This window comes from Salmo salar, chromosome 16 (genome assembly GCF_965601325.2).
Source record: "Salmo salar chromosome 16, fSalSal1, whole genome shotgun sequence".
NCBI lineage: Eukaryota > Metazoa > Chordata > Actinopteri > Salmoniformes > Salmonidae > Salmo > Salmo salar.
In genome coordinates this window covers 58960971-58972984 of record NC_138306.1, presented here as the reverse complement: position 1 = coordinate 58972984, position 12014 = coordinate 58960971, and the positions used below count along the sequence as shown (strand labels likewise).

General features: G+C 40.5%; 1 protein-coding gene across 8 annotated transcripts in view; it reads right to left on the bottom strand.

The window, feature by feature from the left end:
* Nucleotides 1-12014, bottom strand: part of LOC106574206 (tumor protein 63) — a 117576-nt gene that overhangs the window by 62342 nt on the left and 43220 nt on the right. Inside the window, exon 1 of one of the 8 annotated variants that reach the window (XM_045697489.2) lies at nt 7310-7511. The exons of the other annotated variants lie outside the window; for them this stretch is intronic. Within the exon in view, the coding sequence (XP_045553445.1) occupies nt 7310-7351 (42 nt within the window). The 5' untranslated portion in view covers nt 7352-7511. Of the gene's footprint in view, nt 1-7309; nt 7512-12014 lie in introns of those variants that run through there. 8 annotated transcript variants of the gene reach the window in all.

Genomic DNA, 12014 nt, shown 5'->3' with positions numbered 1-12014 from the left:
GACCTGGGTCCTTAGACCTGGCCTGAGGGGAGAATACATTCTAGCCTCTCCTCTGACCTGCACTGTGGTCCCTGGGTCAGTCTGTAGGGTGTGGGTGGTCCCTGGGTCAGTCTGATGGGTGTGGGTGGTCCCTGGGTCAGTCTGATGGGTGTGGGTGATCCCTGGGTCCGTCTGATGGGTGTGGGTGGTCCCTGGGTCAGTCTGATGGGTGTGGGTGAGTGGTGTCCAGGGTGTGGGTGATCCCTGGGTTAGTCTGATGGGTGTGGGTGGTCCCTGGGTCAGTCTGATGGGTGGGGGTGGTCCCTGGGTCAGTCTGATGGGTGTGGGTGGTCCCTGGGTCAGTCTGATGGGTGGAGGTGGTCCCTGGGTCAGTCTGATGGGTGGAGGTGGTCCCTGGGTCAGTCTGTAGGGTGTGGGTGATCCCTGGGTCAGTCTGAAGGGTGTGGGTGGTCCCTGGGTCAGTCTGTAGGGTGTGGGTGGTCCCTGGGTCAGTCTGATGGGTGTGGGTGGTCCCTGGGTCAGTCTGTAGGGTGGAGGTGATCCCTGGGTCAGTCTGAAGGGTGTGGGTGGTGCCTGGGTCAGTCTGATGGGTGTGGGTGATCCCTGGGTCAGTCTGTAGGGTGTGGGTGGTCCCTGGGTCAGTCTGATGGGTGGAGGTGAGTGGTGTCCAGGGTGTGGGCATTAACAGCTCTAACAGGGTGGAGGGTTATCTACACCTCCTATACAGTGCTGCTTGAAAGTATGGGCCCTTGTGCAATTACAGATTTTTTTTTACCATGAAAACTTCATTTAAATCAGAACCAGTCTTTTGGATCGGACATAAAAGGTTTATATTTACCAATGCCATACTTTGGTGTAGATGAAATCATGGGTGTAGTGGAAAAACAACATTAAAAAGGAAATGAGTGCCAAAATAAGTGAACCCCAAGTTGCATTGGTTAAATCAAGTAAGTAAGTAGAATCAGGTGGGTCAATAAGTGGGTACCAAATGAACCAATCAAAACGTGGGATGGTTAGGAAAGAGTTTGGGTCGGATTGATAAGAGAGATAAGAAACCAGGATCACTTTGGTGTTTACCCATCCAGGTGAACGGAAAGCACATCATACCGAGAGGAAAGGAGATCTCAGAGGACATCGGTTTGGGGAAAAAAGATTTTAGCTCCATCAGTCCACTGTGAGGATAAAGCATTTACAAATGGAGAGTCTTTAACATGACAGCAACTCGGCCTAGAAGTGGACGCTCTTCCAAAAATATCCCCAAGAGCCACAAGAACAATAATAAATCAGGTAAAAGCCAACCCAAACATCTCGAGATTTGCAGACCTCCCTTGCTGCATCTTGGGTAATGCCATTCATGGGAGGGTTGCTAGGAAGAAGCCTCTGCTGTCAGAAAAATAACCAAACTGCTCATCTTAACTTTGCCGCAGACCACCTGGACAAACCTTTAACAGGTTTCTGGAAGTCTATTCTATGGACCGATGAGGCTAAAATTGACCTTTTTGGTCACAATCAACATCGCTATGTTTGACGAAAACTCAACACTGCCTACCACCAAAATAACCTTATCCCAACAATCCAGCATGGTGGTGAGGAATGTCAAGATCTGGGGTTGCTTTTCGCCCTCTGGACCTGGACGACTCCACGTCGTTAAGGGAACCATGAATTCTGGAACAGAACGTCATCCTATCAGTCAAGGAGTTAAAGCTGGGCCCGAAAATGGGTCGTTCATCAAGACAACGACCCAAAGCATTCAATCAAATCTACCTAAAGAATGGCTCAGGAGAAAGAAGATTTGCTTTTTTTGGGAGATTGGTCAAAGTCCTGACCTAAAATCCAATCGAGACGCTGTGGCAGGAACCTGAAGCGGGAAGTTCATGCCAGACACTCCTCAAACCTCACTCAATTGGCTAAGTTCTGTAAAGGAGGAGTGGTCAGAAACAGATGTCAGCGACTGATTACTGGCTGTAGGAGACGTTTACTCCAAGTTATCGCCGCTAATGGAGGCGCCACAAGCTATCGACTGAAGGAGTTCACATATTTCTGCAAACATCAAATCTGAGTTTCTGTTAAATAAACCACTTTTGTTAAATAAACAATACAAATATATTTTTTATTTTTCTGTCATTTACTTGGAATGTCTTTATTACAAATTCGGGTTTAGATAAGGATTATTACTTTGAAATATTTTATAGCAAAAATAATGACCAGAAATGTAGGGTTCAAAAACATTCAAGCAGCACTGTATACCTGCTGGGGTAGGCAGAGCAGGTGATCTTATCTACAACAACACACCGTTAAAGCAATTACGAGCGGGGGTCTAAAACAGCAGCGCCTGGCCCTGGAGGTTCCCTGGAAAGATAAGAGGAAGGAACCTGATACTCTACCCAGAGTCTGCATCCTAAATGGCAGAATTAGTGCACTATGTAGGTAACAGGGGGCCTTTGGGACACAGCCAGAAGGGATATAGGTGGACAGAGAGAACACCGCTCAGTAAACTTAAAAAAAAAAAAAGAGTTGACCTGCCACACCTGTAACCCTTATAAATCTGAGAAACCATCAGCGATCCTTACGGAGATGGCACGTTCGATACCTAGTTTTTATTTACGACTTCACAAGAAGTCCCGCACTTATCACCTGTTTAAAAACAGAATATGCATGATGGTTCATTCTTAAACAATTTAAATAAATAAATTAAAAAAACAATCTCTTCACAATTTTTTTTTTTTAATTAGATAATTTTTTTCCTCCCTCCAACTATCTTTTCAGAATAAATCTGTGAACGTGAGAGAATTACAAACCAAACCTGTGGACCGTTGGGTTACCTGTCCCCAGATTAAAACCCCACAGGAAGGGGGTTGAGAGGTCTCAGGTAAATCCTGTATCTACGGCCGTCCACTCAGGAATAACTGTGTGTGTGTTTGACACCAGTCCTATACCAGCAGTGTTGAGCCGTCAAGTAACAGGTAGACAGACTCCCCACCTGAACATTATGAACGGTGGGTTTTTAGGAGAACGACCAGACAGGGCTGTTTAGCTCTAACGGCCATCCTAGAAGGGGTGGAGAGTAGCAGATTGACACCAGGAGACTGCAGTTTTAACAGATAACCTAATGGAACAACAAAAAAATAAGATTCTTTCTATTTTTAATGACATTAACACGGTTCAGAAGTGTTAATCTCCCCCTCTCCCCCCCCCCCCCCCCCCCAAAAAAAACAAGCATATTACAAAAATATCAAGTTAACAATTTGCATAAAAATAGGAGAAACTATAAATTCCAGAAATATAGATATTCAGGACTACTAAATCCCTGCCACTACAGAAATAACTTTACTTGTTGAAAGTAAAGTGATATTTGACACAAATGATCTAGAAATAGGATAGAACATTAAATAAACTAAAAGCCCTAGTGAATATAATGACAGGGACGAGTCGTCGCCACCTTTATCTGTTGTTGTCAAAATTAACAGAACTTTCTACTGTGTCACTTCTGTCTCGAAAAAACAATCATCTTTTTACGCATTTCCGGATGGTCATTTTAGAAGAGACCCTTATTTCACACCTGTAATTCAAACCGCCAAAATCAGCTTTTTACAACCCCACATTTCTGTTTCCAGTCAATTATAGAGGCTCCATTTTGAATCACCCCAAATAGGTTTAGAATGTATCAATCTAGCTTCATAACGTCACAAACATTTCACATTCTTTCCCTGATATCATTCAACCACCTGAACTATGGCACATTATTCCAGGCTATATTGTTTCCATATAAAATGTACATTTTCCTGTTCCTAAACAACGTGAAAAGAGCAAGGCTCATCAAATCACAGCTCAGGTCTCCAGATCCACCCATCAACCACCATTTTATCTTCTGTCTGGAAATGGAATCACAGGACTAATCTTTATCAAAGCCAGAAGTAGGCCTATACACAATACCAATTCACACAAAGTTACAGGATCATTTGGGGAGATAAATCAGACATGATATCAATTTGGATTCTGTTCTGTGTTTTTACAATTCAGCAGGTAATCAAAATCAGTCTAAAATCCCAGAAAAACAATACTATCCATGGCATAATTACTGAACATTCACAGTGTTGTCAGATGAAGGTGAAAACACTGATGGAACTACAACTATTATAATTACAACTATTGGAACTAGAACTATTATAATTACAACTATTATAATTAGAACTATTGGATCTAGAACTATTATAATTAGAACTATTGGAACTAGAACTATTATAATTAGAACTATTGGAACTAGAACTATTATAATTAGAACTATTGGAACTAGAACTATTATAATTAGAACTATTGGAACTAGAACTATTATAATTAGAACTATTATAATTAGAACTATTGGATCTAGAACTATTATAATTAGAACTATTGGAACTAGAACTATTATAATTAGAACTATTGGAACTAGAACTATTATAATTAGAACTATTATAATTAGAACTATTGGAACTAGAACTATTATAATTAGAACTAATGGAACAATAACTATTATAATTAGAACTATTGGAACTAGAACTATTATAATTACAACTATTGGAAATAGAACTATTATAATTAGAACTATTATAATTAGAACTATTGGAACTAGAACTATTATAATTAGAACTAATGGAACAATAACTATTATAATTAGAACTATTGGAACTAGAACTATTATAATTACAACTATTGGAACTAGAACTATTATAATTAGAACTATTATAATTAGAACTATTGGAACTAGAACTATTATAATTAGAACTAATGGAACAATAACTATTATAATTAGAACTATTGGAACTAGAACTATTATAATTAGAACTATTATAATTAGAACTATTATAATTAGAACTATTGGAACAGGAACTATTATAATTAGAACTATTATAATTAGAACTATTATAATTAGAACTATTGGAACAGGAACTATTATAATTAGAACTATTATAATTAGAACTATTATAATTAGAACTATTGGAACTAGAACTATTATAATTAGAACTATTATAATTAGAACTATTATAATTAGAACTATTGGAACAATAACTATTATAATTAGAACTATTATAATTAGAACTATTGGAACTAGAACTATTATAATTACAACTATTGGAAATAGAACTATTATAACAATAACTATTATAATTAGAACTATTATAATTAGAACTATTGGAACAGGAACTATTATAATTAGAACTATTATAATTAGAACTATTATAATTAGAACTATTGGAACAGGAACTATTATAATTAGAACTATTATAATTAGAACTATTATAATTAGAACTATTGGAACTAGAACTATTATAATTAGAACTATTATAATTAGAACTATTATAATTAGAACTATTGGAACTAGAACTATTATAATTAGAACTATTATAATTAGAACTATTGGAACTAGAACTATTATAATTAGAACTATTATAATTAGAACTATTATAATTAGAACTATTATAATTAGAACTATTGGAACTAGAACTATTATAATTAGAACTATTATAATTAGAACTATTATAATTAGAACTATTATAACTAGAACTATTATAATTAGAACTATTATAACTAGAACTATTATAATTAGAACTATTATAATTAGAACTATTATAATTAGAACTATTATAACTAGAACTATTATAATTAGAACTATTATAACTAGAACTATTATAATTAGAACTATTATAATTAGAACTATTGGATCTAGAACTATTATAATTAGAACTATTATAATTAGAACTAATATAACTAGAACTATTATAATTAGAACTATTATAATTAGAACTATTATAAATACAACTATTGGAACTAGAACTATTATAATTACAACTATTATAATTAGAACTATTATAATTAGAACTATTATAAATACAACTATTGGAACTAGAACTATTATAATTACAACTATTATAATTAGAACTATTATAATTAGAACTATTATAATTAGAACTAATATAACTAGAACTATTATAATTAGAACTATTATAATTAGAACTATTATAAATACAACTATTGGAACTAGAACTATTATAATTAGAACTATTATAATTAGAACTATTATAACAATAACTATTATAATTAGAACTATTATAATTAGAACTATTATAATTAGAACTATTATAACTAGAACTATTATAATTAGAACTATTGGATCTAGAACTATTATAATTAGAACTATTATAATTAGAACTATTATAAATACAACTATTATAATTAGAACTATTATAATTAGAACTATTATAATTAGAACTATTGGAACTAGAACTATTATAATTAGAACTATTATAATTAGAACTATTATAATTAGAACTATTGGAACTAGAACTATTATAATTACAACTATTATAATTAGAACTATTGGAACTAGAACTATTATAATTAGAACTATTATAATTAGAACTATTATAATTAGAACTATTGGATCTAGAACTATTATAATTAGAACTATTATAATTAGAACTATTATAACAATAACTATTATAATTAGAACTATTATAATTAGAACTATTATAATTAGAACTATTGGAACTAGAACTATTATAATTAGAACTATTGGAACTAGAACTATTATAATTAGAACTATTATAATTAGAACTATTATAACAATAACTATTATAATTAGAACTATTATAATTAGAACTATTATAATTAGAACTATTGGAACTAGAACTATTATAATTAGAACTATTGGAACTAGAACTATTATAATTACAACTATTATAATTAGAACTATTGGAACAGGAACTAATGGAAATAGAACTATTATAATTAGAACTATTCATTCCACATCTCAACAGGACAGGGTAGCGGAGCAGAGCAGCCATTTCATATAGCACCTTTTCCTCTATTCAACAAACACTCCAGGTGTTTACATTCCCCTGCACACACACACACACACACACACACACACACACACACACACACACACAACGCCACTAAATCGAAAGGCAAACAAAGAGGAGTCTGCCGCCAAAACATCTTTCTCTGTTTGTTTGCGAGTGCCACAGACAGATTTAAAATGACCACTTTTTGTTTTTAACTACTAAAACATATTCCTTTGCTAAATGAAATCTCTATACCGCCGCTAAACCCTAATCCGCCAATAAACTCAGAGCCCAAAACATATCAAACTGATTTCATGGGGTGAAATATAAAATATTAAAAGCGGCAGTAACAATCCTATTAGGTATTTCAGTTTGAGGCCTGACATCAAATATTCCATCTGTCCCCACTACCATCAGAGCTCCATGGAGCCAAGAGGGTGTTAGTGGTCCCTGATGCCCCCAGTAGGAGCCTCCTCCCTGGGCCTTACCTCGCTGTACGACGTGGGCGTCCCCGTCTCCAGATACAACATGGTGGCGCTGAGGTTGAGCAGTGCTGCTGCTGTTTGCTCCACTGGCTCCAGGATGAATCTACACCTCTGGTCCCTGTCTCAGTCTGAATGAACGAGTGGCAGGCAGAGGACTATGGATGACAACAGGACAGGACAAGCAGAGAGTCTCTATAGGAATCTATGGGAGGGAGATATATACCAGGAGGTGTGGGGGGGGGGGGGGGGTAGGGAGGAGGAGGGGTCTGAGGAGGTACCTGTCCAATACCTAGGGTGGTTAAGTCCACACCCATCTCCCGGAGAAGCTCTCAGGTTCTCCTTGTGTCTCTCCCTAAGACGACTCTGCAGCGATACACAGTGTCAAACATGTACAGTTCACTCAGTAAATTCCCTTCTTATATCGTCAACATCAATACAACCAGTAGGGTTAAATACAACCTGCTTTCTGACAACTCACTGCTCTGTTCTACAGGACAATGTGTCAACACATATAGCTTTGAATATCCACATAGAGTACTACGTTCTAATGTCCTTAAAAAGGCTCTGAATGCTGAACTGACCTGCTGTCGGTTACCTGGAAGTGTAGCCTGTAGAGGCTACACAACACGTCTGATGTATTGGCTGGAAGTGTAGCCTGTAGAGGCTAAACAACACGTCTGATGTATTGGCTGGAAGTGTAGCCTGTAGAGGCTAAACAACATTTCTGATGTATTGGCTGGAAGTGTAGCCTGTAGAGGCTAAACAACACGTCTGATGTATTGGCTGGAAGTGTAGCCTGTAGAGGCTAAACAACACGTCTGATGTATTGGCTGGAAGTGTAGCCTGTAGAGGCTAAACAACATGTCTGATGTATTGGCTGGAAGTGTAGCCTGTAGAGGCTAAACAACATGTCTGATGTATTGGCTGGAAGTGTAGCCTGTAGAGGCTAAACAACACGTCTGATGTATTGGCTGGAAGTGTAGCCAGTAGAGGCTAAACAACACGTCTGATGTATTGGCTGGAAGTGTAGCATGTAGAGGCTAAACAACATGTCTGATGTATTGGCTGGAAGTGTAGCCTGTAGTGGCTAAACAACATGTCTGATGTATTGGCTGGAAGTGTAGCCTGTAGAGGCTAAACAACACGTCTGATGTATTGGCTGGAAGTGTAGCCTGTAGAGGCTAAACAACACGTCTGATGTATTGGCTGGAAGTGTAGCCTGTAGAGGCTAAACAACATGTCTGATGTATTGGAAGTTACCTGGAAGTGTAGCCTGTAGTGGCTAAACAACATGTCTGATGTATTGGCTGGAAGTGTAGCCTGTAGAGGCTAAACAACACGTCTGATGTATTGGCTGGAAGTGTAGCCTGTAGAGGCTAAACAACACATCTGATGTATTGGAAGTTACCTGGAAGTGTAGCCTGTAGTGGCTAAACAACATGTCTGATGTATTGGCTGGAAGTGTAGCCTGTAGAGGCTAAACAACACGTCTGATGTATTGGCTGGAAGTGTAGCCTGTAGAGGCTAAACAACACATCTGATGTATTGGCTGGAAGTGTAGCCTGTAGAGGCTAAATAACAACCAATAATATAAAACCAAGAATTTAACAGCACATTGAATAGGCTAAATACACAGAAATGCTATATTATAACATTATCCACTACATTACTGTCTGTCTTATTACATGACCCCCATGAAGAGATACCACTACATTTAAAGTAAAGATATTTGAGCAGTTATAATCGTTTAAAGGAAAAATTAAATATGTTATCAATTAAGAGACAAAAACTAAAGTATTAGTAGTCCACAGGGCAAAAACAGACTATTTCCACAGGGCAAAAACAGACTATTTCCACAGGGTAAAACCAGACTATTTCCACAGGGCAAAAACAGACTATTTCCACAGGGTAAAAATGACTATTTTCACAGGGCCAAAACAGACCATTTTCACAGGGCAATAACTATGAGAATATTCCAGAGTTTATAATTCCAGAGTTAATCAAAGTACTCTCACACTAGACGGCTACAAAGTCAGGATCTCTGGATGCTTTAGAGTGGCTGGGAAAAGTACAGTGTTAGTTAGCATAAGAATCATCCCAAACAAAACACAGCAGCCGGGGGCATCAATACAGCAGCCTGGGGCATCAACACAGCAGCCTGGGACATCAACACAGCAGCCTGGGGCATCAACACAGCAGCCTGGGGCATCAACACAGCAGCCTGGGACATCAACACAGCAGCCTGGAACATCAATACAGCAGCCTGGGACATCCACACAGCAGCCGGGGACATCCATACAGCAGCCTGGGACATCAATACAGCAGCCTGGGACATCCACACAGCAGCCTGGGGACATCAATACAGCAGCCTGGGACATCAACACAGCAGCCGGGGACATCAATACAGCAGCCTGGGATATCAATACAGCATCCTGGGATATCAACACAGCAGCCGGGGGCATCAATACAGCAGCCTGGGATATCAATACAGCAGCCTGGGACATCAATACAGCAGCCTGGGGACATCAATACAGCAGCCGGGGATATCAATACAGCAGCCTGGGACATCAACACAGCAGCCTGGGGACATCAATACAGCAACCTGGGACATCCACACAGCAGCCGGGGACATCAATACAGCAGCCGGGGACATCAATACAGCAGCCGGGGACATCAATACAGCAGCCTGGGACATCAACACAGCAGCCTGGGGGCATCAACACAGCAGCCGGGGACATCAACACAGCAGCCTGGGGCATCAACACAGCAGCCTGGGACATCAACACAGCAGCCTGGGGACATCAATACAGCAGCCTGGGACATCCACACAGCAGCCTGGGGGCATCAACACAGCAGCCGGGGACATCAACACAGCAGCCTGGGGCATCAACACAGCAGCCTGGGACATCAACACAGCAGCCGGGGACATCAACACAGCAGCCGGGGGCATCAACACAGCAGCCTGGGGATATCAATACAGCAGCCTGGGGATATCAATACAGCAGCCGGGGACATCAATACAGCAGCCTGGGATATCAATACAGCAGCCTGGGGATATCAATACAGCAGCCTGGGGATATCAATACAGCAGCCTGGGGACATCAATACAGCAGCCTGGGGATATCAATACAGCAGCCTGGGGACATCAATACAGCAGCCTGGGATATCAATACAGCAGCCTGGGATATCAATACAGCAGCCTGGGATATCAATACAGCAGCCTGGGGCATCAACACAGCAGCCTGGGACATCAATACAGCAGCCTGGGATATCAATACAGCAGCCTGGGACATCAATACAGCAGCCGGGGGCATCAACACAGCAGCCGGGGACATCAATACAGCAGCTGGGAGCATCAACACAGCAGCCTGGGACATCAATACAGCCACATCTAATGAACAGTAAATCTGCTAAATGACCAGCTGGATTTATAATCTAGCAGCAGAAGATGTACAGAAACAGACCCGAGTCATACCTGAATCCAGACCCGGAGGGGGGGGGTACCGAAGGAGGAGGTCTGAATCCAGACCCAGGGGGGGGTACTGAAGGAGGAGGTCTGAATCCAGACCCAGGGGGGTACCGAAGGAGGAGGTCTGAATCCAGACCTGGGGGGGTGCCGAAGGAGGAGGTCTGAATCCAGACCCAGGGGGGTCTGCAACCTGAGTGGCTGGAGGTATTAAAGGAAAGGTGGTTGATGACAGTGCAGGGTAAGTGGGGTGGAGGTGGGATAAATTCTATTCCTGCAGGACAAGAAGGGGAAACTCTTACCCTCTGGCCCAAAGTTAAACTCTTTCAAAGCTGTCACTAAACGGAGCAGAACCCTTACTACTCTGTGCCCTTGAGTCATCTGTCGCTGATTGTCTACAATCAGTAGCGACACCCAGCGAGCCCAGACCCCATGTCCAGGGGCCACAGACCTACCAGGACCACTATACACCCAGCCAGCCTAGACCCCATGTCCAGGGGCCACAGACCTACCAGTACTCCCTGACTACTACACACCCAGCCAGGGATGAAAATTAAGATAGGCTATCACTTCTCAGACTGGGTTATGACATACTAGTCCGCCGGTGAGTGAAATGTAGACTTTTACGATATCCCATGGCACAGATATTAGATCCGAGCAGAGCCAATAGAATGTCTAGTAGATATAGCCCAGCTGGCCAATAACCAAGAATCTTGAGGCTCCTTGGGCTGCAGACTTACAAGTCAGCCTGCACTGGCTGTAGAGCAGGGGGACACGTTAAACCAAAAATGGCCCCCCATTCTGACGGGCCCCCACACTTCCTCTCCCTACCACAGTACGATGACCTCATCTCATTCAAGCCCTGACCTCTTTTGAAGCTGGTAATTAGTTGAGCTAGCTAAACCAATTTGAATTATGTTAAGACAACATTGGCAAAAACGTTGGAGAGGTTAGGGAACTCTTATTGTTGTGGTTCTGGATACCTCGGTGTAACGCTCATTCCTTCGACGATAAACGCGAATCCGACCATCACCCCTGGTGAGACAAAACCGCAACTCATCAGTGAAGAGCATTTTTTGCCAGTCCTGTCTGGTCCAGCGACGGTGGGTTTGTGCCCATAGGCTACGTTGTTGCCGATGATGACTGGTGAGGACCTGCCTTACAACAAGCCTACAAGCCCTCAGTCCAGCCTCTCTCAGCCTATTGCGGACAGTCTGAGCACTGATGGAGGGATTGTGCATT